General features: G+C 48.2%; 2 protein-coding genes across 8 annotated transcripts in view; one reads left to right on the top strand and one right to left on the bottom strand.

Annotated features, from left to right (window-relative positions):
- The window catches only part of LOC135897135 (uncharacterized), a 771735-nt gene that overhangs the window by 719729 nt on the left and 24309 nt on the right, over window positions 1-27697 (bottom strand). The window lies entirely within an intron of this gene.
- Window positions 5511-27697, top strand: part of LOC135920822 (uncharacterized) — a 45843-nt gene continuing 23656 nt past the window's right edge. The window contains exon 1 of the mRNA XM_070538879.1: window positions 5511-6580. Coding sequence (XP_070394980.1) covers window positions 5511-6580 — 1070 coding nt within the window. The remainder of the gene's footprint in view (window positions 6581-27697) is intronic.

The raw sequence follows: 27697 nt of genomic DNA, 5'->3' as shown, positions 1-27697 counted from the left end.
GCGCAAAAAAGTCATACAAAATCATCAGTTTCATAGACTGCATGGTCATTGAAAGCGCATGGTCTTACTATGGATAAGGGTGTAGAGTGCCATTGGATTCAAGCCCCGGTTCTTTCAGCTTGGAAGTTTATACCTGAGGCACAGTCACTGGTCCACAGCACTGTTAAAAGGTGCTCGCACAAACCAGTCTTTCTCAAAAAGTACAAAAGTTCCTTCATTGTCTTCTGAGCCAATGATCCGTGGGGTGGGATTCCCCTGTTGTCCGTTCACTCAGTGGACGTTCATCTCGTTTCCTCAAGGCGCTGGACATAGATTGTCATTATGTTGAGAGAGAGAGAGAATACAAAGGCAAAGAGGTTAACCAGAAGTATAACTGCGAGTCGGCCTAGTTGGAACAGATTCATTATTTTAAAACTTTTTTGCGCATACAAACAGGGACAAAGAAGAGGAACAACACAAGGACGAGCGCATTTTTTTTCTCTCCTAAGTGCTAACCGGTCGACGATGCCGATCCTTGGCTCCACGCAGAATTTTGGCCCCAACTCGAGTACCTCTTGATGCCGTTCTTCCCCCGTTGCGCCCCCTAGTACTTCACTTCCCTTTGCTTCTTCTTCGGTAATTTTCGACGAACATCGTTCCATATAGCCGCAGTCACAATATTTGCCTGCCTGCACCATTCCCGAAAAGTCTTCACATCGAAAAGACCATCGGAAGCAGACGAACAGGCCACCTTTAGACATTCTTTGAAATGCCTAACCTGTTTTCGGCTCTCTGATCACAAGGTCTTGATTATTCTTCTCCCGTGTCCTGCAGACGGGGGCAACTATCCGGTCACCAGCATCACCTCATCAGGGCATTCTCCAAGTTTCAGGAACCACTTGTCCTCTTTCTACTTGTCCGAACTATGGCTTAAACAACCCAGCAGTTCTGGTACCTATTATCGCGGTCTGTGAGTGCAGAGCACGGGTGTTAAGCTGGTTCCTGAAACTTGGTAACAATATGATCACTTATGTTGTCCATGCTCTGGCTGCCCATACGCTAGCGAGGGAGTTTATGCATTGCCGCTCTTCCGGTACAGCCCGACCCGTATACCTGTTCCTCCTTTGTCGAGAGATCAAGATCGTGAGCGGGCTGATGCACCTGCAGCCCGGCGTAAGAGGTTACGGGAGGCAATCCCATATGACGAGCAACCGTCATCGAAAGGCCTCCCGAGAGGGGCACAAGTGTTCACTCGCGAAGCCCGTAGGGGGGTTTGAGCTCACTGAAGACGTGCTCGAGAAGTGGCCTGTTATACGTGCCTGTGGCGAATCGCGCATCACTTCAAGCACACACTGACGCAACGCAATCGCAGCCACACAAGATCAAGTGCTCGACATAGCCCCATTCTCCGGGATTTCACGTGTCTCCAAGAGACGCTCGTAAACGCCATGCTAGCATTGCAAAAAGTCTGGAGGGGTGGCTCTATCCACCCGCGGCGTTGACCAGAGCTGGCCTATACGATCCCTGTGGGACTTCGCCCTGGAGACCAGCGTTGTCGGCTGGATCTACAGGTCTTGAGGGGCGGGGAGGGACCCTTCGTCGCCGCCAGCGGCGTTGACGTTCTTAAGAGTGTCTCGTCTTCGGCGGCGGCGATGGGATTCACCCCTGCCCCTCTTCTCTCTATCTTTCATATCTCCCCGCACTCAAGCGTATAGGCCTCAGAGGCATCGCATTATGAATAAAATTTATTCAGTCAGTCAGGCTCAGTCAGTCGAAACGATCAACTGTAACGCCAAAAGCATAGTGCGCTGTATACGTGTGTTGTTGCAATTTCTATCTTTCTCAGCGTTACCACTTTTTCCATTACTACGAAGTAGTCGTTCGCATATTTAAGTATCCCGTTTAGTTGAAATAAAATCGGACCAAGCAACCAAGCAAACCTTGGTATTAAACGCACATGAGATATTTCGCTGAAAAGTTCGTCGTCGTCGTCGTCGTTGTTGTCGTTGTTGTTGTTGTTCCACCTAAGCTCTTCTGTTCAGCAGATAACATGAAATAAACATATCGTCAACGCCTTCCCTGTGTCATTGACCAAATAAAGGTCGCTTTAATTTATCCTAAGTGTGATTCCCACAACGCCCCCACAGAGTCATTCCTGTGTTACTGGAGGTGAGCTATCAACTATATTTCTGCTCCTTGCAAATTAACATCAAGGGTGAACTATAAGAACAACGGGAGAAGAGAGAAAGAGGCAAAATAGAATGATCGAGTGCTCTGGCTCTGTAAAGCGCAATAAGAGACGAAGCGAAGAACATCATGAAACAACACTATTTATGTCTCGATACACTGCCCCTACTGTTTCCCCGTGAGGGCTTGAATTAAAGCGACAAATTAAATTAATAATAGTTAAAGAAAAACGATATAGCCTAACTGACGTGCCCACTCACCGAAATCAGGGATCAGTTAGTCGGAATTTTGAAAGTTAAAGACCGTTTCTGTTGACGCAAAGACACCGACTCTCTACAAAAGGCAGCTAGGGCACCGAAACCGAAAGACTCACGCGCTGAAAGCTGGAAGAAACGGACGACACGAAGACCACTGCACCGAAATACGGCACAGCTACACCCGCTCGCGTTTCGGTCACCCGCCGAAACCGGCTCCACTCGCGAAACTCCTAAACAAATTCGTGGTTTGACATCAAAGAGAGAAAGCAAATAAGTCGACACACTGCCTTCAGTAAGATGGAGCGACGGCAACTATACCGGCGGCTTCTGCTGTACACGGCAAGTCCGACAAAGAGTGATGCGTACACGTCTGCGTCAGCTGTCATTTCCCGCCCAACTGTGCGAACATTTTCTCGCGTATTATCCCAATTTTACCGTCGCTTTGTGTCAACGCGCTGCTTTTTTTTTTTTTTTCATTCTGAAAGCGCGGCGTCCTTTAGATGGATGACCAGAAGACCACGCGACACAGCGTCCGTTGAACGGTTATTAGAGGATCGATCGGCTTCGGCTAGCTTGCTTCTGTTCCACGCACGCCGCACTGCCAAGCGTGAATACAGAGTGAGGAATTTTATTGTTATGTGGCCTCGTCGGAGTGTTTGCCATTGCGTAGTAAGGCTTCGCCGGAAATGGGACACCTGCTGCTTGTCAGTGCTCGAAAACAAAGCGCACGCAAAAGCGGTAACACAGGCACGAAAAAAAAAGAATAAAGAAAGGAAGACGAAAAAACGTACTACGCCGGTACAACTTTGGCGCGCGATCACATAGTCGCTTATACTAAGTGGAATAGCACCCTCCTGTCGCCCCCTCAAGGTCGGCCACATTTGGCGTAATGAAGATGAATTGGCACAGCTGCAGTGCCTGCAATAGAGCTGTAATACAAGTTGCGTCGTAATTCACCGAGCCAGAGGTGCATTGCCCTGGAAGGATAAAGAAATAAACAACAACAAAGTGGCAGTGAGAATGCACTCGCAGTGAGCTCTACCACGCACTGCAGAGAAGTCCCTGAACTCTATAGAAAACACCGAAATTGCAAGGAGAATGACAGCGTAATAAGTTTCATGCCTTTTTTTTTGCTATCAAAATAAAAAGAAAAGTCTTAGCCTGCTTCCCCATTCACGGTGCTACTACTCACATCAGGTTCAATGGAGTTTTATTTCGCTCACTACACTATCCAAATAGCGTTTGTTGGGATCTGGATTCCGTGCCCGGAACCGCTCTTGAGCCTCAACAAGGTATGACAAGTAACTATATCTCGTCCCTTTGTTAATTAATGCGCACCACCTTGAACTGTTCTCAGAGCGGTAAGAAATCAGGCAGTATTTCTTTCCACGACCGGAGTTGTGGCTGCAACACTGTCGCTACGTAATAGTAGCTGATGCATCCAATGATCATGCAGTGGTGGACTGGCACCTCTAACGTGCACTACAGTTAAAGTAAATTCTGGTGTTTTATATATCAAAACCACGATTTGATTATGAGGAACGCAGTAGTGAAGCGCTGCAGATTAATTTTCCCCGCCTGCAGTCATTTAACATTCACCCAATGCACGCACAATTTTTCGAAAGCATACGCGTAGAACTGCGAGAAATGTTAGTGAGCCCTGCTATGTGGCTCCCTGTGCTAAGCCGCTGAAGGTGGGCATGAGGCAAATATTACGAAACGACGAGGGGCTAGGCATTACACGACACATCCATCCTTTACAACAATTATTACCAGTGTGCAGAGTGTTTGTAGACATTTATCTGTAAGGTCCATGAAAACATGTCCAAGCAAACTATAAACAACAATGTAGAATCTCGAGTTTGAGCTGCACGATCATATACGCGTTGTACTGCGCGCGCCTCTGACTTACTCTTACAGAAGTTGTTATAGAAATTCACAATTCAGTTATTACGGGAGTGGCAATATTGAATTGAGTTACTAAGACTCTGTAAATATTTTTTTGGCTCGATGCCATAGAATGTAACGCATAATTTCGTAAAGTTTGTGGCGTACTTTGCCCAACATCAGTGACATAAAGGGACGATTTCATCAAGCGTCACGGGAAGCGATATGGTCCAGGTTCATGTATTAACTAAACTGCTTCAAAATAACGTCGTAGTGGATTCTAAATTGAGAGACGTGCTCAAATTCTAGCGCATGCTCAAGAACAACGACACAGTATATGACGGAGTAAGGGCACGCACATTATCACAATACACTCTAAGAAGAATTCCGGGGAAAACGGGAGTAACTGCGCAGTTCGTCCCAAAAAGGGCGCTTTCGTCCCTTAAGAGAGTAACTGCATGAATGTGCGTGCCGTGTGCAAATTTTGGAGAGTAAGTGTTTAGTCCCCGGTCGGAAAGAGAGCAACGGGAGGACGAACGGCAACAGTTACTCCCCATGCGCTCCGCTGTTTTCGTCCGTGTCGTGCAGTGATGCGGCAAAAACTGTGTTGTCTATAAATCGTGAATAGTTCGAAGTTCGTGCACTGTCCATTGAACTACATGCAAAGCAGCACTTTGCCTCTTCGTGAGAAAATTGCGTGAAATTTAAAGTTGGAATGTGAAGAGCCATGCCCTTCGTGCCCACCCCATAAGTGAGCGATACACATTAAACGCGCAAGTCATTAATAGACTGCCAGATTTTGCTGGTCAATAGTACCTAAGTTCCTTCCGTTCCGAGGAGATTACGAACTTTACTGAAGCGATGTGTAGCTCAAACGGGACACACTAAGCGACAGAGCAATTGTCCGTCTCTGTCGTCTTAGTGCCCCGTTTGAGCTCGCTACACGTTTACATCGTGTAGTGCCTCAGTTTAAAGCACCCTAAGAATACTCGGGCATATTTCTTTTCGCACTCGCTTATGGTTGCAAGTACACTCAACGTTACACTCTCCCCGCACAGCATACAGAAAATGCCGAGTCGCTTTTACATTGCCGCACCTGCGATCCATTGCTTAACCTGTCTCAATTTCCTGCCCTCTTCAAGCAATCATCGCAAACGTGGCCGTTCGAACAAGAGGCTTGTTTGAACGGCCACGTTTGCGATGAGCTCCGCTGGAAACAGCGCATCGGCCCTTGGCCGAGGATCACACCCACCGTCGTCTACCGATTCCGGTAATTATAAAGTCGTTCTTCCTCGTCTACCGACTGGCAACACCGTCCTCAATTCAGTTTTCCTGCATGCTGACCTCGCAGGCCGGCCGTATCGAGCCCCGGACTTTCGCGATGCTCTCCTTTCAGTGCTAAGTGCAACTGATATCCTCGGCGCTGGACAATACCAGATGAGCCATTTGTGGTTGGTAACATGTGTTAATAGCATCGTGAAACAGAAACTTGTCGACAAAGGCGAGTTGTTGGTGAAAGGCCTCAAGTGCCTTGTCATTGACCCGGAATGCAAGAATGTCAAGATGAAGCTTCTTTGGCTTCCCCCACACCTCGAACAGAGACGGATTGTTGAAGCGCTAGAGCCATATGGCACAGTGCAGTCCATCACGAGAGAAATGTGGCGGTGTGACGGCATGGAGGGCTGGCAAATGACTAACCGAGACGTGGCGTTCACATTGAAAGATGGCGTTTCTGCCGGTAATCTGCCACATCTGTTGAGCATATATGGCCACCAGTGCCTTATCTTGGTACCTGGCCGACCACCACTTTGCCTCCGGTGCAACAGAGTTGGGCATATCCGGCGACAGTGTCGCACACCACGCTGCAGTAACTGTCACCGCTACGGTCACCCTGCAGGTGCATGCGTCGGAACTTACGCTGACAAGCTTCGTGGGAATAGACCGGCTGAGGCTGATACCATCAGCGATCATCTCATGGACGTGAGCGAAGTTGTGGATGCAACTGGAGAAACACTCCCTGAGACTCATCGACAAGAACAGATTAAACCGTCATCGGCTGACATTAGCCTCAGCCAGACGCCTGCGAGCGAGGAGGAGCCTAAGGCACCTGACGACGAACCAACTGTGTCTTGGGCAGAATCTCCACCAGTTCAAGATCGCCCACTGCCTGTGGAATCTGGATCGATGTGCGAGGCCGCCAAGAAGCGTCCAGCGCCATCTGACAACCCATCGCCCTCGGCAGAGGAAGCTCGCGTTCCCAAGGTGTCAAAGTTGACAAAACCGCTCCGGGGAACACCTACACCTGCTGATGTCCCTTGTGTTAACGTGCACCAAAAAGTTCATAGTGCATCACCTCATCGAGAAGGGAGTGGTGCACCTCTGGAGCAGCGTTTAGACGCTGCACCTACATAGGTAATCATGGCGGGCGCTCTTCCCTTCCATTTTGGCACTTTAAATGTCCGTGGCTTACGAAGTAAGCGACGGCAAGTACAGCTTCTTCATTTGTTACGCAATAGAAAATTAGATATTGCTGCTATCCAAGAAACAAAGATTGAATCCGACGAAAACACAGAAGCAGCTCTATCTCCATTCATATCTGACTATAATGTTTGTGTCAGCCATGCAGTAGGCGTTTCCACAGGCTGTATGTTATTTGTTAGCAAAAATTTACAGTGTGATTTCCTACATTTGTTTACAGATAGGGAAGGGCGCCTAATCTGCTGCGATATTGATATCAGTGGCACGAGCTTTAGATTTGTGTGTGTTTATGCCCCGAACAAGTTACGTGAACGCGAGTGTTTCTTCTTATCTCTAGAAAATCATTTCTGTACTGATCGTGCATTGGTCCTCTTTGGAGACTTTAATTGTGTATGTAACGCGTGTTAGATATGGAGCTGTTTCCTGCGATTACTTCGAGTTCCCCAAATCACTTCGAGTCGCAGTACAGCTAATTGAGGAATGCCGAAGCAGGAAAGCACATTCCAGAGGAGCGGCCGAGCAAACAAGTTTAAGGCAACAAGTTCACGTGCCAACAAGTTCGTGCGCCGCCGGGATTAGCAGGTGGGCCTCGGACAATGGAGCATGAGCAGCCCTCCCCTTCTCCTCGTTAGAAGTGCATTGCCAGTCTGCGAGGCAAGACCGCAGAGAGCCGCCAGGTGTGACACCGCGACACGGGCGCCTACCATTGGCTGAAAGTGGCGTCATCGGAGCGGACTCTCCCATTGGTCAAACATGACGTGACTTACAGTGCTCGAAGGGTTTATAAGAAGCCTTCCAGAGAGACCTGAGCATTCTGGGACAGACCCTGATACCCTGATTCACCTCTCTCGAACTTCTTGCCGCGGGCCGCAGCGTCCGAGTTGCTGCCGGCCCGTAATGTCTGTACGACTGGTACTTGTCGCTCACCTCCTTGTAAATAATGTAGAATAAATACTCCCAAGTTTTGGGTTTCCATCCCGACGTCCGTCCCTTCAACCCCTACATCTGGTGGCAGCGGTGGGATCGCCTCCGAATGCATCAGCTGGTGGCAGCGCTACGAATCAACCTTCGTCGAGAGAGATCGTAAGGAACCGGGAAGAGCGAAGAAGAGAGAGCCTTCGTCGAAAGCGGTCCGAAGAAACTGGGAGTAGCGAAGAAGGAGCGAGCCTTCGACCCAGGGAGTCCGGAGGAACCGGCAACAGCGGACGAATGAACCGGATGGCAGGGTGCTGTAAACGTAAGTGAGCGCGTGGTTTTTTTCCTTATGATTCGCCAGACTCAAAGGTTGTGTGTTCAATTTTGATAGTTCTGGGAATCGGGAATTTGTTGCATTGTGTGTTTGCACAAATTAATTAAGGAAAACAGTTTTAACCACCTGTCGGCGCAGCTGCCATGGATCTTAGAAGGTTGACGAGGTTAGACTTGTTGTTGGTGTGCGACGATTTGGGAGTTGAGGCGGACGAACGGATGGAAACGCCAGCTATCATAAAGGCGATTAACGATAGTGGCAATGATGACAAAAGCATTGAGCTTGCTTGGGAGGTGATACAGGAGCCACGGGAGCGAGAGCGTCGTGAACTTAGGAGTAAGCATAAGCGTGAAGAACGCGAGAATGAACGGAAGCAGGAGCTTCAAGAACTTGCTCTTAGTTGTCAGCGTCACGAACGTGAGAAGGAACGTAAGCTTGAGCGTGAGCAAAAGTATGAGAGAGAGAAGGCAGCACTGATCAAAGAGATACAGCATTGTGATCAGTTATTGGCACAGAGACAACGGCTGTCTGAGAATTCTGTAGGTAGTACAGAGCGAAAGAATGAGGAAGCATCTAGCGGACTTTCGCCAGAAGCCGACGAAAAGAGTAGTGCCTGTGAGATTGGCTGCAGATTCTTAAGTGAAAGGAAAAGGCTAGCTGCTAACGATGCCTTAGTGGCAACAGAGGCCGTTAAAGGCCGCAAGGAGAGCGACGAGGTGCTGTGCCAACAGATGACTGTAGAGACAGCTAGGCCAGCTGCGAACAAATTGGCACAGTTACCGAGCGTGTGCGTCGCTGGTAATGTTAGCGAGGTTGCTAGCGGAAAAAAGGGTACTGTTGACGCGACAGACGCGAGCACCCATGTCAAGTCAGATCTGCGTGCAGAAGTGAAGTGCGAACTGGACGATGCAGTTGAGAGTAGTTCTCGGGATGGCGAGCTCCGTAGTCCACGAGAGAACTGCATTGTTCAGGGATCGGTGCGGCTCTCCGCCAGTCTAGATAGCCTAGAGAGGGATGGTTCAGTTAATAATCATTCGGACTGTGCGCGTGAGACAGCGATCGATACCGACGGGCTGTGTGCCGATGCACAGCGTGCGCTGGGCAATGTAGTAGAGGGCAGTTCGCAAGAGTGCGAGTTGTCTAACTCGAGTAAAGCCTGCTGCATTGTGCCAGAGTCGGTTGAGCTGTCCGCCAGTCGAGGCAGAGAGAGTGTTGATTTAAGTGAGAATCACTCAGACTGTGCGGGTAAGAGACCGATCCGGGCCGACGAGATGTGTACCGGCCAGCACGAGGCACGAGAAGGCGACATGAAAGTGAGTGCCAAGAGAAAGCGCCGTAAAAAGAAGCGCAGTAAAGACCGGAAGACGGTAACTAATGTAACGCCGCCAAAGATGGCGAGAAACCCAAATAGGCAGGGCGCGAGGAAAAAGATGCGGTCGTCTCGGACGATGTTGACGCATCGAAAACGTTCAAGCCACCGGTCAAAGGGGGACCGCGAAGAATGTTCTGCGCGGACGCGGACAAAGGGCACGAGGCAGTTAAACTCCTCGTCGTTCCGTAGTTCTTTTCACAGCTCAGCGTGCAGTTCGAAGAAACGCATGGTGGCAGGACGAGACCAGGTGGGGAGTAGCGACGCGGTCAGTCGAGGTCCTGTTGAAAGCGGGGCGGGAGTACGCAAATTGGCAGGAGACCGTAACGTCTTGGGGGAGCTGATAGTGAATCAGCCCTTTTGTTGTCTCTCGGCAGCCAGAGTAGCTTTCAGACCACGCCCACCCCGAGTACGGCTCAAAGTATGAGTCAGTCAAAAACGTTTGAAATGGGAGGCCAAGAGCCCTTCCGTAGAAATGAAGTGTGTTGTTTATATTTTTGAGCATCGGAAAATTTCGCGATATGAGACTAGGTTTTCTTTCAATATGTAAAGGTATGAGCTTTGTTTGTGTTTTCGTTTGAGAAGCTCGAGATTTGAAAGATGCGTTTTAAGTAAACATGTAGTCTCGCGAGATGCTCATTAATAAGTAGATAGGCTTTTTGTGTATGTGTGAGTAACCTGAGGGTCAAGGTTATCGTTGAGAGGCCTATCGTAACGCGCGTGTGTGTTATTTAACCTTCTTTCTTTTTAAGCGTTTTTGAATTTTAAGGTTAAGCGCGTAGATTTTCAGTGAGTGCATGATTTGCACTAAGAAGCGTTCTTAGTTCCATTAGCGCATGTCCTGTGTGGACGGAAGGAAGCAGATTTATGACTGTGTTGCTGGTGTGTGTGGAGGGCAGCCGTATTCTGACTTCTCTGATAAGTACGCGTGGAACGAGTTATTAAAAGACGCATTATTTTAAGGGTTCTGCGGAGTGTGTAAGTCCCGCAAGATTAATTGTTCGTTTATGTCACGTGTCCTGTAGGACTTTCAGGGAAGAAACGTGAGTAAGCGTAAATAAAAAGTTTGCCTACAACGCAAGTACGCGTTTTGTTTAGTGACCACAAGGTTAGTGCGCTTGTGATTACGTACTTGTGAGGTTGACCAGATTGTTCAGTGGCACCATTACGTGCGATAAGTACGCCACTGCGATAGAGTGGAAACATGCTGTTCGTGTAGTCAGGCCACTTCAGTATGTTCGGCTGTTTTCATTTGTTGTTTGCATCGTCAACGACCCTTTTGTTTTGCAACAACAATAGTAGTCTGGTCTTGTCGGCAATCGAGGAGAAATGGATAGCTGTTTGGAAGGGTGGTTGGAACTGCTTTGTCAAAATTGGGGAAATAAAAGATCAGGGTTGATTTTGACTCAGTAATAGCCTGGCGAGTCAGGGGTGAAGAGCCTGCGCTTACGCGTGGTGCAGCGCTGTGTTGTTTGGTTTGTTTGACGTATGTTCTCCAGGGCCCAGGATCCCGAGGGTTGTCAAACGAGGCTCGACCCCAGTACCCTGCAGCTTCTTTCAGCGTTCCTCATGGCCAGCGAATTGAGTTCACCGGCCATTCAGAACAACCGGGGCGAGGACAAGCTGTTAGATATGGAGCTGTTTCCTGCGATTACTTCGAGTTCCCCAAACCACTTCGAGTCGCAGTACAGCTAATTGAGGAATGCCGAAGCAGGAAAGCACATTCCAGAGGAGCGGCCGAGCAAACAAGTTTAAGGCAACAAGTTCACGTGCCAACAAGTTCGTGCGCCGCCGGGATTAGCAGGTGGGCCTCGGACAATGGAGCATGAGCAGCCCTCCCCTTCTCCTCGTTAGAAGTGCATTGCCAGTCTGCGAGGCAAGACCGCAGAGAGCCGCCAGGTGTGACACCGCGACACGGGCGCCTACCATTGGCTGAAAGTGGCGTCATCGGAGCGGACTCTCCCATTGGTCAAACATGACGTGACTTACAGTGCTCGAAGGGTTTATAAGAAGCCTTCCAGAGAGACCTGAGCATTCTGGGACAGACCCTGATTCCCTGATTCACCTCTCTCGAACTTCTTGCCGCGGGCCGCAGCGTCCGAGTTGCTGCCGGCCCGTAATGTCTGTACGACTGGTACTTGTCGCTCACCTCCTTGTAAATAATGTAGAATAAATACTCCCAAGTTTTGGGTTTCCATCCCGACGTCCGTCCCTTCAACCCCTACACGCGCAAGATCGTACGTCACTGAAGCTGAGACATGATCCCAGTAGTGATGCGTTGCAACGCCTGATATGTGATTATCAGCTTGTGGACATTGGGGAAAATGAAAAGGCGGGATGTCGATATACGCACTTCCAGGGTACCTCGCATGCAAGGCTTGACCGAATTTACGTTTCACTTAGCGCGCTACCTCTTATTCATGGTTACACTGTGCATCCTATATTCTTTAGTGACCATTGCCTAGTCTCAGCATCTTTTGGCAGCCGTCGGCACCAAAGTCGGCGTATGTGCTGGGAGCTGTGGAAATTTAATAACCAGTTACTTTCGCGCGAGCGTTTCTTAAATCGTATTACTGAGCTTATAGCTCATGTGTCTTGCCGCAAAGACTTGCCACTCTTTGCTTTGTGGGAATTATTCAAACAGGAAGCTAAAATGATAGCTATCGAAGAATCATCAATATTAGCCTTTGAAAAAAAGAATAATTACAAAGCATTGTATAGACTTTTGCGTGAGTTGCATGAGCTTGAATGCATACATCCGGATCAATATATTGAGGATATTCATAAGGTCAAGGCACAGTTACAAACTTTGAACGCAGAAATATACAGAGGTGCACTAGTGCGGGCGCGAGAGCAGCGTTTCCTGGAAGAACAGCCTTGCAGTAGGGCCCTTAGTGATGAGCGCCGACACGCGCTGTCTAAACAAATACTAGAGATAGAGTATGGTGGAATCATTGTTAACGAGCCTACTCTAATAACTAAAGCATTTTTTGAACATTACCAAAAACTATTCCGAGACCATATGCCATTGGATACAGATGCTGCCAAAAAAATTGTATCGTTGCTGCCCCAGTTAAATCAGGATGAGTACGATTATACAAACGAAAACATTGATATGGGTCATTCCATCTCAAGTGTACTCGGTGTTTTATCGACCATCTGCGATTCTGCTGAAAAAAATCATACTGTTTTACCTCAAAGTGCGAAGTAATTATTCAAGCGATTTTTCTTGAAAAAAAAAATTTCTAATGCCCTGAGGACGCTTTGAAGATTGCGCACACAAGTGAAACTATGCCATGTAGAAAAATTTCTACAAAGTTATTGCTTTGACCTGTTACTGCGAATATTTTTTGAAATAGTCGCCAGACGGTGCTCTTTCGTGACTATTGTCGTTTATTACTTTTTGCTTTAATTTACATAATTTTTAGCCGTAACGAAAAGTCGACAATTGCCCCTTTTTTAACATTTTTTATAAAAGAAAGTAACGTTTCCACGAGGAATATATTCACAATAGGGGCTTGGTATGTGTGCATACTATATGATAAGAATATTCGTATAAGAAATAAAGCCTAAGCTTTTGCTTAATGTCATGGTAAATATGAAAAAAATTACGTTCTGACTCAATTTGTGGCTTCATTTTCGCAATGTAGCGTTCCAAGTAAAAATATGGCATAGTCGACATCGGATAGTATGCTTTGCTATCTATCTATGTACAAAGATTCAAAAGATTAAATTTTGTTTTAAGCGAGAAAAAAATTTTTGAACTGCACAATCACAAGGTTGCGCGGAGCATCTCTTTGCTTCGCCTTCACTGCATAGCACGTCGGCCGGTGTTTCAGTCTCGCTCATTTTACGCGCTTCTTCTTTTTCTTTTTGAAGACGAGGTCTTTTTTGGCGACTTCAGGTCTATTTGCGGTTCGTGGGGACTGAGTTTCTGGCCATTGTCATCTTGTAAGATTATATAGTTGCAGGCCTTCTAGTGCACCTAGGACAAGAAATAGGCGTCTGAGTTAAGCTTGGAACGAAAAAGATTCAGAAAGTTAGTGTGCTACTATATACGGAGAAGTTACAATGCCTAATGACGAAATAACTTTAGATGTGCCCGTTCGCACAGCATGCGGCTAAAACCGGAACCGGTAGTGTGGCTCTACGAAAGATATGGGCCAATCCCGGAGAGATTGCTGTCTAAAATTTTTGGCTGATCCCAAAGGCAGTACACTATAGACAACAAACCACATGGTGCCCTAATGTGCCATGGAGGACACTTTCTTCGATGACCACCGCTAGATGTTGAGTCGTGTTCTTTTCTTTTTTTACCCAGCGCTTCGTTTGCAAATATTTACGATTCCCAAAATAAAACATCACAAATTGAATATACGTTCTCATGGCGGCTTTATTTCGCTCGGCATTATTTCAAACTTACCTTGATATAACTTATATACCTGCCCGTCTTGTCTCCGTTCGCGTGTAGCCTTCCACTGTAAGCACAGTTCACTCCGATACTCGAACTATTTCTGTGGTTGAATAGGATGTAACCCCAGCGAGAATTGAAGTCGGTGAGAAGGGCTTAAAGTGATGAAACTTCCGTGTGCCTTTTATAGTAGTCACTTTGCTGAACCGCGGGGACAGCACAATTTTTCTTTTTTGAACAGTTTCCTTCGAAACCCAAAGAATAGTTATCCCTTGGATACTCTCCTTCGCCCACGTGAACAGCTGGTGTGGGGTCATGATTTGGTCACGAATTCGCCTCTGAAGACTTGCTCGGGCTGCTAGCCGTTTCACGGTGCCGCCAAGACCGTCACAGGCACTCTTGCCATGAGCTGTAGCATAAAAATTCCATTCTGCACCAATTCCGAAGTCATCTTCGTGATTGCAGAGGTTCACAAGGTTCGTTTTGTTTTTGTACTGTGCTGGAGCTGCGTCAGAAAAGTAGAGTATTTTTCGTAGATGTGGCAACTGTTGCTTAAGTACTGTCACAACTTCTGCCTGGAACGCGGACACTGCAACGGCGTCGTGCTCTGTACAGTCAGAAATGACAACGTAATCAAGCCGGCCAGTGGCCTTTTTCGTTGTTTTAGGTTTAGCAGAACGCCACAAATCGCCTGTTCGTTGAATAAAGCCACAGTTCTGGTTCCTGTTCTGGCGCGTTTTTAGTGACTGGTGGCATGTTGATCTAATTTATTTCACCGTATTTTTTAAAAATTACGCGCTATAACTTCTCCGTATATAGTAGCACACTAACTTTCTGAATCTTTTTCGTTCCAAGCTTAACTCAGACGCCTATATCTTGTCCTACGTGCACTAGAAGGCCTGCAACTATACAATCTTACAAGATGACAATGGCCAGAAACTCAGTCCCCACGAACCACAAATCAACCTGAAGTCGCCAAAAAAGACCTCGTCTTCAAAAAGAAAAAGAAGAAGCGCGTAAAATGAGCGAGACTGAAACACCGGCCGACGTGCTATGCAGTGAAGGCGAAGCAAAGAGATGCTCCGCGCAACCTTGTGATTGTGCAGTTCAAAAATTTTTTTCTCGCTTAAAACAAAATTTAATCTTTTGAATCTTTGTACATAGATAGACAGCAAAACATACTATCCGATGTCGACTATGCCATATTTTTACTTGGAACGCTACATTGCGAAAATGAAGCCACAAATTGAGTCAGAACGTAATTTTTTTCATATTTACCATGACATTAAGCAAAAGCTTAGGCTTTATTTCTTATACGAATATTTTTATCATATAGTATACACACATACCAAGCCCCTATTGTGAATATATTCCTCGTGGAAACGTTACTTTCTTTTATAAAAAATGTTAAAAAAGGGGCAATTGTCGACTTTTCCTTACGGCTAAAAATTATGTAAATTAAAGCAAAAAGTAATAAACGACAATAGTCATGAAAGAGCACCGTCTGGCGACTATTTCAAAAAATATTCGCAGTAACAGGTCAAAGCAATAACTTTGTAGAAATTTTTCTACCTGGCATAGTTTCACTTGTGTGCGCAATCTTCAAAGCGTCCTCAGGGCATTAGAAATTTTTTTTTCAAGAAAAATCGCTTGAATAATTACTTCGCACTTTGAGGTAAAACAGTATGATTTTTTTCAGCAGAATCGCAGATGGTCGATAAAACACCGAGTACACTTGAGATGGAATGACCCATATCAATGAGGTAACTTCATGCATCGATTCGTTAGCGAAGGGCAAAACGCCCGGCCCGGATGGCCTTACTGCCGAATTTTATCAGTGTTTTCGTTCCCTCTTATCGCCATTATTACTTCAGGTGTACCGAGAGGCCTTGGAAGTAGGGTACCTAACCGCCACAATGTACGAAGGACACACCGTCCTTATAGCCAAAACCGATGATAAACAGAAATTGCAAAAAGTTGACGGATATCGTCCTATCTCCTTATGCAATGTGGATTATAAGATTTTTGCTAAGGTATTAGCTAACCGTTTGCAAGTTGTAGTAACATCTGTGGTCGGTGATCATCAAGCATGTGGCATCAGGGGACGGTCCATTCAGACGAACATTCATGTTGCGAGATCGGTGCAAGAGTGTGTAGCTGAGGGGATTGGACAGGTGGCAATGGTACAGCTAGATCTGGCTAAGGCGTTCGATAGGGTGAATCACTCATTCCTGTTTACTTTACTAGAGCATATAAATATCGGATCTCTGCTCCTTAGAGGTGTGAGGATATGTTATGCTAATGGCTCAACGCGGCTTATAGTGAATGGCTCTCTCTCCGATCCGATTAGGCTTTCATCATCAGTACGACAAGGATGCCCATTGTCACCGCTTCTGTTCTGCTTGTATTTAGAGCCACTTTGTATGCGCATTCTTAAAGAACAAAATTTCCAAGGGTTCAAATTACTGACTAATGAGGTGCGGGTTCTTGCGTATGCAGATGACGTGGCCTTTTTCTGTACCGATGAAAAGAGTGTAAACACTGCTCTTGCAATTACAGAAGAATTTTGTGCTGCTTCTGGCGCAAGCGTTAACTTTGAAAAAAGTTCAGGTTTTTGGTTTAGATTATGGGCCACAATGCCATCACATTACGCAGGAATTCAATGGAAAGAAGATCTGCGTTATTTAGGTGTGCCTCTCTCACAGTATAGAAATAGCAACGCTCATTGGTCGGGAGAAGTTGGCAAAATTCAACGTAAAGTGAATTCATGGCGAGGGCGGAATTTGTCCGTGTTCTTTCGTGCTGAAGTGTGTAACGTTTTCTTAGCTTCCCGTCTTATGTATGTGCTCCAAGTACTGCATTGCTCAAGACTTCGCCTTCAGGCACTGCATCGCGTATTTGCAACATTCATTTGGAGTTCGAGCTGTGAATGGATGCGGCGCGACAATCTGTTTCTCCCCCTTGAACGTGGTGGTCTAGGATTAGTACACCTCTTCGTCAGGCAAATTGTTTCTCGCCTGTTTTTCTTTCGAGACAGTGACCATCCGTTCTTGCGTGAAATGTTGCAACTGCGTTTAGTTCATTATGTTCCTAACATAGTAGTGTCATCAAATGTCAAAGATGTCCAACAGGCTCCTTGGGGCTTTCTCAAGGAGGTTGTTGATACATTTCTTTTCTTGAAAGTTAGATTCAGCCTGGAGTACGTGTTCACAGCGAGTCGAAAAGCAATTTCTGCGGCACTGGTTGACTCTATTTTCCCAGATCCTTTGTATCGTGCACCTTATTTAAATCGACCTTATCAGGATGTACTTAAACGCGTCCGAAAAATGTGTGTGCCTCCTGGAGTTAAAACATTTTTCTTTAAATTACATTCGGAAACACTCCCTGTTAAAACTTGGTTGAATTCGAGGGGTTGCTTTGTGCCATGGTCAACAAACTGTCGGCTCTTTCCACGTGCCGAAATCATAGATCACTGTTTCATAGACTGTAGGGATGCTGTATTTTTTTGGGACATTCTCCAACGGACACTTAAAAAGGACATTGACATAACTCCATACTCAATTAGGTTTCTACCGTTTAACGTTACAGGTGGTCCTCCCTATGACATGTTCATTGTACTTGGTTTATATAGCCTGTGGAGAAGTAGACTCTGCGATCGCCATGCCGAAAGCCCGCGAACTACAAAATCCTTTTTTCGCGAAAGTGCTGCCTATGTAAGAAGTGTGTACGCTGTGCAGGAACCTCCGCCAGACTGGATGCACTTGTTGGATGCATGTGTGTGTTTGCCTGAGTTTTAAGTGTGTAGTTGTGTCCACTTTGTAATACACCTTCAGTTTTCTTTTCCATGTAATAAAGAAAAAAAAATCTGCCGTGGTGCAGTGGTTAGAGTAGCTAACACGGGAGCGCGAGGACGTGAGTTCGAATCCTGCTTTCGGGCAGCCTTTTTTTTTTTCAGCTCAGTAATCTTTTTTTATTAGCGTATAAATGGCTAATTTCATTAATTCCACCTTTGCGGAGCATCGGAAATAATGACCGTTACTCCTTTGAGGAGCATCGGAAAAGAGCAACTGTTAGTCCTCGGAGGAGTAACGGCATGGGGAGTAACAGTTCATCCCCTCGCACTTACCCCCTCAAGGGAGGAATCGTTGTGGCAGATCAGTTGCTCCCCTAAAGGAGTAACCTCAATACCCCATTTCCTCCTTTTCTTCTTAGAGTGTAGAACTTACGACTACGTAGCGCGTGCGTGGTCCGAACGTTTACTGTACATCTATCCATTTTTACAGCGAAGCTGTATATGGCTAGCCGATTCATCCTTCCATCCGTCACCTGTACGGCGAAAACTCCTCCACCGTAACGCCATGCGCATGCACGAAAAAAAGCGAGAAAGAAAGGCGCTCGATTAGGTCGTTGCTCTCCGTCGCAGCCGAGCCCGCGCGCAGAAGTTTCCCTCCGACTTCAAAATGGGCAGGCCACGCTTCATACGTACCCCTTAAGAGCAGGCAGCTTTCGATCAGCAACGCCGCGAGCAGCAGCGGGAACGAGCTCGTCTACGCCGTGCCAATGCTGCAGCCCGGCACAAGAACAGGCTCGTGCAGCCGAGCGCAAGCAGCAAATGCGTGCTGAGGATCTGGCAGCCTGCCAAGCCGTTGTTTAATTAACCGTCGGGATTAACCCAGTGATAAAAAATTGGAGGACGCTTAAGCTTCGCCTTCAAGAGTGGGACGCGACAGCGTTCCCGTCGACCCGCCAAGGGGTATAAGACAATGCGCTACGGCACAGCGATCACTTACGATGCGCCCCGCATCGGACTTAGCGCCCACCTATCACGCGGTGAGCGTCGAGCAACGCAGCGTTCGCCGCGGCAACGAAACGTGCGCCTGAGCGAAAGAAACGAACCAAAGAACTCGGTGTCTCGGAGGGGAAACGATCTACGCCAGCCAAACGTCGTGATCGGCACGGGCAGAGAGATAGATAGTAATCTAAACCGGGAGCACGGCGAAGCGTCGTCAGGGGAGAGGGAGTCCCGCGACGCGCCTGGCAGCGGTCCCAATGCGCGCGCGGCGCGCCTCCTGTCGGGGCAGCGCCGTACATTGAGAGGAGGGGGTCTTCTGTGTTTGCCGCAAGATGGCTCTGCGTGTGCGGAAAGCGCAGAAGAAATGCAGCGGAAACGCACTTCGCAACTCGTGTAATTGTGACTTCTGTACGTTACATGTTCATAATTACCGATATACACCGCAGTATAACTTTCCACGGCTCGTTTCGAAGGCAACACCGCATTCACTAGAGGCGCGTTTGCACCGCTTGGAAGCATCGAACTCGTGGCTGAGTGGTAGCGTCTCCGTCTCACACTCCGGAGACCTGGGTTCGATTCCCACCGGGCCAATCTTGGAAGTTGCTTTTTATTTATGAAGCGCCTGCCGTGATTTATCGCTCACGGTCAACGCCGCCGACGCCGACGCCGACACCGACGACACCGGCTTTTCTGCGACACGAGCTCCTTAACGCTATCGCGTTAAAATGGGGCCGCACGTTTCAGTTTTGGTGGTTAAACATATGCACGGAGTGCTTGGGCATTGATTTTCTAATTCCTTTTATTCAATTCTACCCCTTCAGCAGCGTAGGATATCCAGCATTTCTGGTTTATCTCCCGGTATCTCCTTCTGTATCGTTCTTTACCTTAAATGGTTCGCCTCCGCAGTTAATTCCACTGCAGTACCCCATTATCTTAAAGAGATTACAAGCTTAAGCATACGCGTTTTTCACTCATCCTACGGAATGATGTAAAATTGTCTATTATAACCATCTATTACAAAAGACTGTTTAAGAGCAAAAGTTTAACATAAATCAGTTGTCCTAAAGGCCATATAGTCACCGCTGACAACAAAAGAAAGTTCCACAAACGGGATATGTAAATTAAGTTACAGAGTTTTACGTCGCGAAGCCCCAACCTAGCTATTGCAGTGAGCTCTAAATCAACTTTGCCGACGTAATCTTCTTAAAGGAGCACCTAAAGCTCGGAACACGAGCGTTATCGCATTTATTTCTTGCCCGAATATGGCTGGGCAATCGAGCCCGCGACTTCGTGAGTCCACGTACCGCGACGGGTGCACTTAACGCATGCAGTGTTCGCTATAGGTTTCGTTCTACTCAGTAGCGACTGCTATATACAGGTTGGCGAACACCGCCTCACGCTTTGCGCGGCTATAGCTTGCACGGAGAAGGTAGTATCGGTCGATGGGGAAGAGTGTATACTATGTCTGCATCTAGGCCCCTTTCAAAAGGTCCCTTCGCATGGAAAACATAGCAGGCATCGCGCGCCTTTTTGTAGTGGCCTAGTTGCCAGTCTATTCCTACACGTTTCCTCTTTCAGGAACATGTTTTATATTCTCACACGAAATAGAACGTAAAATTAGTTCATCTTGCCAATTCCAGTCGTAAAATACATTCCCAGTTGCTCAGAAGCGCCAGAAAGGCACGTGCATGCGTACTGGGAACGCAGGCTGGCGAGACGAGACTTCCACCAAGCACGTTTTTTCCATTCCATGCACGGCCACTTAGGCTCTAGTTGTCCAGTCGCCGCAAAAGGAAACGGCCAGTTGCCGCTCGTCGACAGATCTAAGGACAATAATTACAGACTGGTCCAATAAGCACTTAGGGGACAATCATTTCCTCTACTTCGCTGCAGTTACGACTGGATTCCTTTAAAGTAAAAGCGAAAAACGTCCTGGATGGCGAAGGAATGAACCCACTAACTGCTCGCACTTATCAATTAAGAACAACCTACGGCACCCCCATGGCCTTATATCGACGTTCGCTCGAAGCTATCGCGCGCCGATCGAGCGCCTTCAGCAATGTTAGTTTCTATACGCATGGCGTCACGTTCAAGGACGCTCGTGCCTGATGGAGGAAAACTGGTGTCGCGCTGCAAAGGAGCGATGCACAAAAATCGCTTTCTGCGTGTATGTTTGCGACTCTGGTCTCTGTTCACTGCTTGAGCGTCGAGCGTTCTTGCCAGTGAACACTACGGGGTGGGGGATGTATGGTGCAGCCTGTTATCAAACTGTGCAGCGACGTGCTAGGACATATCTACTGGCTATATATTGACTAAGAGAGGTCTACTGACTATTTCAAACACAGGAAGGGGCACTTGTAAGCACGTTGCAATAACTGTGGACGTATTTTGCTTTCTTCATAGCGCGTCATAACGACGCAAACAAAGAAAACATACCCGGGAGATAATTAAGGCAAAAGCCATAGTTAGATAATCTCTGTATCAGCACTTAATCAGTTCTGTTGCAGCGTACATAGACGCGTTTTCTCAATTCAGCGGTAAGATCGTGAGCGTCACGTGACTTCGCGATGATGTGAACACCTCATAAAATTCACTTGCTTGTTGAGCTTCGGCATGTTATGTGTGCTTTCTAGCAATATGTTATTTAGCGCATTCCCACACAGTGCGTGCGAAGCACCAAGCCATCCTTAGAAGCATGTAGCACTGTTAGCAAAGTACGTAAAGACAGGGCTTACTTGCCTGCCCATGTACATTACTGCTGTCAGTTCAGCTTGGGGGGCACTGCTTGTAGAGCGACCAGCCCTGATGTAATGCTAACTCTGGGCTTGATGTACTGAAAACGTCTCTCACGAATCCCCCAAATGGCCGGATCATATTCTGTAACTCCAAGAAAGCTCACAACCACTTCTACTTCATTACGCCTCGGATTCCGTGATAAGATGTTTCCAAAATGAGTCGCATTCAGCACTTGACTATAGAAAATGAAGGTTGTGGTGCAATGTTTTAGTGCATACCAGGTGCTTGCAGAGCCTTCATTAATTGCTGTGCTTACGAAATAACCCGTTGTGCTTGTGATGGTGCCCCGATACATCTCTGTCCCACTCTTTATTACGAACACATTATTCATGTACAGTAACTCAAGTAGAGTTCAAATAACTTCCCAAATTCACGCCCACATTCTGTTGACTCCCTCCCCCACCCTGATTGAGTGAGTGAGAAAACTTTATTTCGAATCCGAACGATTCGCGTCGGGCGAGTTAGTGGGCTGGGGCACCCGCCGAGGTTACGGCCAAGAGTTCTTGCCTCTCGGCGGCTTCCTTGGCCCGCTGGACAGCCCAGAGTTGGTCTTCCTAGTTCGAGTTGAGCAGCGCGGCTTGCCATCGCGCACGGAGGCTGTCGATGGCGGCTTCGCTCGCATTGTCCTGTATTAGTTCCTGGCATTCCCATGGTATGTGTTCTAGCGTGGGTCTGATGCCACAAACTTTACATCCATCTGTTGTGTATATGTCTAGATAAACAGCGTGCATTAGTGTCTGGCTCTTGTATAATTTGGTTTGTAATCCACCCCCCCCCCCATTTTTTTTATATGTGCTGCTCCAACTTCCTTCACACAGGCTCGTTACGACGGGAGACAAAGCTCAGCTCCTTTGTGGTCTGTGCCTTGGCGTGACATTCCGCCTATGTGCTTCGGATTGACATGGTAGGCAGCCCTGCTTGTAAAGCATAGTTTGTGAAGAAACCATCGAACATCTCGCTTTCTGCCTCCAGTTTTGGGTATATAGAGACGGGTGCCCTCATCTGCCCTCGACAACCTTGACACCCATCCAGGTTTTGAGATTCTAGAGTTCTTACAGCTCCTAGCATCGACAGACAACTAAGCAGCAGGTTTTACAAGCCCTGCTCCGTTTTCAAAGATGGCAGAAAAGGTTAAAAACGAAGCGTGCAAGTGTAACTCCCATTTCAATGCGAAGCAGTCTTTAGCTATTCGCTGCAGGTTTTTTTGCGTATGCGGTCGTCTGGGTAGCTTCCGTGCCGCAGCCGGTTGTGTTATAAGCAGGTGCATGTTTTCCTGTGTCGTTATACGCTCTCTCCTATCGTAGACAACAGAAGACACATCTGTAGCTTTGCTTTGTAGGTTTTACACTATATTTGGCTGGGCGGTTTCTGGCACCGATGGCTCATCACAAGCAGTCGTTGAACGAGAAAAGATTACGTGGCCAACAGTGGATCTAGAAAAAGACACCCTGGCACAAAAGCCCGAGGCTCTACCTATTAGCCCTTTCCGTAAGCTTTGCTATACCCACAATAACGGGCAATAGTGTATATGTTGAAAAGGCCACGTCTGAGCTCGACTTTACGATTAATGACGGCGCCACTTACAGTTAATATAACAAGGAGCCTAGTCACTATATATAAGCAGCAGATTGAAGAGGTGTCGGGAAAAAAGCTGGGGTGACTTAAAATACACTTCTTCCAGCAAACTTGCAACTCGTGTAACCTGCCTAACATCTCAGCCATCATTCTTTGCGTCGACATCGATCACTGTACAGAGGTTCCTGCCGCAGACTTTCCCCACCGTGGGCATAAAATTGAAGTTTGAAGCATTAGCAATGAACGGCGGTCATCGTGGAGATCGCGGGCAAGCCGCTTCGCTCCGTTGCGCGCGTCGAACTGTCTTTGTACAGGGTGGTCTGCATATTTCAACCCTTCTACCCTCGAGGCACAAACTTTTCCTCACCTTTCCCTGATGAATGTGTCCGAGCAACGAAATGTCTTGCGTGCTCGCCGCTCAGGGCACGATCCGTCAGCCCCCTTTCCCTTCCTCGCTAATCACCAGGGTCCACTGCGAAGGGCCAAGTCGTTCGGACCCAGCGGAAAAAAGCAGCAGCGACCGCCGATGGAAGCACAGGCCCCGCGAGTATTTGAACAACGCGGCGGGCATCCATCGCCCGCTCGCACACACACGAACGCGCGAGTCAGTAAACGTCCGCGCGCTCAAACGGGTCTATCAATAAGGAGGAACAGATCGTCCAATTAATTCCGCGAGTGGTCATATCACGACGCACCACCGATTAACAGCGCAGAGAAGCAAAGGAAGAAAAGAGAGGCGCGAGCGTAAGGGTACGGCAGGTACTGCGGAAGGTTGTATGGAAGCTGGAATGGGCGGGAAAGGGAGGGGGGTATGGTGTTGTGAGTGGAAGGTATACATGGCAGGTAGGGGAGGGCGGCTTCATGAGGAAGCGATCAGGTACAACCTGCTCCAAATTAAAGGGTTTCGTGCGAGAGAAGAACGATACACTGAGGAAGCGAGCTAGGTGAAGCCCCGCTGCATGCTCCTGGGTGCGCAAGCGAACGGCTCGAACGAAAGCAAAATGCTGTCGACTGCGTTGCCCGGGCCACGTCCTTTTAATTAACACTCCTCCGCGTTGCGGAACAAGCTGCGCGAAGAAGAAACGTTCTCTTGCTTTTCTGTTTTCTTTTTCTTTACTATCCTTGATCCTACCCTCTTCGTCCTTTGCCAGTACTGAATCTTCTTTCCTGTCTTTGCTTTCTTTGTCTTCTGCATGCGCCGTGAATATGAATTGAACCGCAGAAAGAAAAAAAAAACCTTTGCATGAAGTATGCATCGACTATCTATGCTTGACCACACCGTGTCACGACGAGGCACCTTAATTTGGCCCCTCGACACGTATTGGGTCGATGAAGGCTCCTATAGCTGCTCGGCTGACAGCACGCGGTTACCGTGCAGGAAAGTTAAATGATTCTGTCGATAGCTGACTTTACTAAATGGATGTTACATTTATCCGGGTGGTCGTGTTAGGCGCCCCATTGCAGATACACGAGAGGCAGCGGCATATATCCACACGCGACTACGCTACGTGGCGATGGCACGCCATAAGGAATAGTAATAAGGAATTTCAAATGACAAGACGAACAACTTCAAAAGAGTTTCCTTCTTTTTTTTGTAGCGAAGCTGTATAGCTAGCCGATTCGTCCATCCGTCTGTCTGTCGCCTGAACGCCAAAAATTTGTCCGGCGCAACCCCATGCGCATGTGCAAAAAAAAAAAAACGAGAAATTGAGGCGCACTAATGGCTGCATGCGCCAGTATTGACGTCGTTGCTCTCCGTCGCAGCCGAGCAAGCACGCAGCAGTTTCTCTCCGGCTCCGAAATGGGTAGGCCGTGCGTCATAGGCACTCCTGAGGAGCAGGCAGCTTTCGATAAGCAAAGCCGCGAGCTGAACCGGGAACGAGCTCGTCTACGCAGTGCTGATACTTAAGCCAGCGCACGCGAACAGGCTCGTGCAGCAGAGCGCAAGCAGCAACTGCGTACCGAGGATCCGGCAGCCTACCAAGCCTTCGTTTAATGAACCGTCGGGATTATACCAGTGATAAACAGTGGGGCCGCACGTACCAGCTGTGCTGGTTGCCCATCTGTACGGAGTGCTTGGGTGGTGAATTTCTTTTTATTGAGCCTCAACACACAGAAAGAATGGCTGCCAATATTAAAGCCAATTTTTTTCCTACAGAAATTCTACAGCGTTAACTAAATGCAAGAATGATAGGTTCTCAGGTTCTCAATTTGAAATCTGCATTTATGAACGGGGAGTGCTTGATCTGCCGAGCGTAGCACGTTGAATATATAAATATAGGTAAAAAAATGAGAAAACATCACACACCTAAAAGCTTCTTCGCTTGGAAACACACATCTTCGCTTGGAAGCAAACATTTACAATCAGATGTGGCGCATACATTTATACAGGTTGAGCAACGGCTGAGATTTCTACGTTATTTAGCGCTCTATAACATATCAGTAAATAAAATCAGGGGCTTCTCACGCTAGAACAAAACAGTGTTATTGCAAGGGGTTCGCGGTGACGAAAGAAAGTACTATACAGTTTCCTTCTCCTCTCTCTCTCTCTCTCTCTCTCTCTCGCACTCTCGCTGCACAGTCAAAGGGCAGAGAGAGAGAGAGAGAGAAATTAAATTATGGGGTTTAACGTGCCAAAACCACTTTTTGATTATGAGGCACGCCGTCGTGGAGGACTCCGGAAATTTCGACCACCTGGGGTTCTTTAACGTGCACCTAAATCTAAGTACACGGGTGTTTTCGCATTTCGCCCCCATCGAAATGCGGCCGCCGCGGCCCGGATTCGATCCCGCGACCTCGTGCTCAGCAGCCCAACACCATAGCCACTGAGCAACCACGGCGGGTAGAGAGAAAAAACGAGCAGCACACTACAACAGTGGTACATACGCCGCCAGCATCTATTAGTTTCAACGAATGAAAAATCAAACTCCGCGGGAACGGAGCGCGAGCGTTCGACTTGAAGGCTCGCTCGCTCGCGCCGCGTGCTTCTCGGACGTGTCCACCCTGCGCGGCGAGGCTATTTCTCACGGAGGATGCGCGAGCGTAGGACGCGAGCCGCTCGTTGCCCGGGGGCGCGAGTGCAGCCGCCACGGCGAAACATTTCTTCAGGCTGCAGGTGCATCGGGCTCTCTCAACCCGGCCCCTGCGCATTACACAACACTCGCCGGCAGCGTGTGCGTCGTGCGGCGGAAGTTGAAGCAGCAGCAGCAAGGAGACCTACAGCAACAAACGGGAGGAAGGAACACCGCAACCTTCCCCAACCAGCATCAAACAACAGCAGCAGAGAAACACGCTACACGGGAGAAGCAGCAGCGCAAGAGCCGGCTTGCTTCGGCGCCGCAGCCGCAACAAGCGCAAGATCCTTATGGGCGTATTCCCCGCCGGCGAAGACCGCGCAAAGGCTCGCACGCGGCAGGGGCGCAGCAGAGGCCGGCCGCAGCGGTGCGCGCGGTTCAATGTTCTTGGCTCATTTATTAAGACGTGCCCTCTTGGCCCGGGCCCTGCAGAGGAACCAGGACAGGCACGCGCCGAAACATGCTCCACGAGATTAGCGCGCGCGCGCGCGCGCGGCCAGCGAGAAACGCACGAGCTCGAGCACGATATAGAAAACGCAAACAGAAAAAAAAAATCAGGAAAGAAGAAAAGAAAGATGGCAGAAAAGGCGCGAGGCGTAGACCACTACGGCAGATTGTTTAGTTCCGGAAGTTACGCGGAGGGGACGAGTTGGCTCGCCGAGCAGGCACCGCAGAGCTACACACACGGTGCGGTCGGCGCCCGTTCATACGTATACGTGTATACAAACCCCGTTCCCACTTGCGGCCCCGACGTTGTGCACCGCTCTCGCGCCGCAACCAGGAGACGTAGTCTCGGTCGCTTCGCATGCGCGCGAGATTCGCTGCGCGCTCGCCGCCTGGTGTTTAGCTGCAGCCGAAGCGGCTCGAAATGGGGCCCAATTGTCCGGTTTCGGCAACCTGCGGGAGTTCAGAGAGGCGCCGCGGTCACCGTTGCAAGATTGCGACTGTATAGCTCCCCCTCACCTCGAAGTTCGCTCCCTTCGGGTAACCCCTGACGTACAAGATCGCCCCTGTGAAGCGCCTTGTTGCATTTCGATTGGAGGCATCGAGGCGTTCTATAGATTTAGCTTATCGGTCTTTTAGCTTACAGGGTATATGCTGTAGCGTAATACTATGTACCGGATGAATCAATCGTGCCGTTCACGTCGGTTTTCGGTCGTGTTGGGAGGGCGAAACCGGATCGTGACCCGAGAATCAATGCCAAGGCCCATGCAGCCTGAATCAATTCCAGCGCCCACAAACTGATACTGCAGGCGTGTAATGAGCCTATATGCAGCGAGCACAAACGCACAAACAGCGCCTGCTCTTAACGTGGAACGACACAGCGTCTTCGCGCATGCACCAAGAATGCTGTCTTCTTTGAAGTTTGCAAAAAACAAAAACAAAACGCATCATTACTTTTTCAAAACTTACTTTAAGAGAACAGTAAGTTGTGATCTCACAGCGTAGCCAGCGTTTGCGAAGCAGTAAAGAAAGAAAGATGCTAGGTTTAAGTAGTACTTGTTAAGGGATGTGGAAGGTGGACATCTTGTGCCTCGTATATCATAACTCTTTCGCTTATAGCGCGCGCTTGAACTATTGCAAGCCACAATGGCAACTATTAGCCGTAAGCTGACGACCGTAAGTATGCGCAAACAACTGTA

Source organism: Dermacentor albipictus, chromosome 5 (genome assembly GCF_038994185.2).
Source record: "Dermacentor albipictus isolate Rhodes 1998 colony chromosome 5, USDA_Dalb.pri_finalv2, whole genome shotgun sequence".
Lineage (NCBI taxonomy): Eukaryota > Metazoa > Arthropoda > Arachnida > Ixodida > Ixodidae > Dermacentor > Dermacentor albipictus.
Note: the sequence above shows the minus strand (reverse complement) of the source record. Positions and strands in the feature narration are given on the sequence as shown.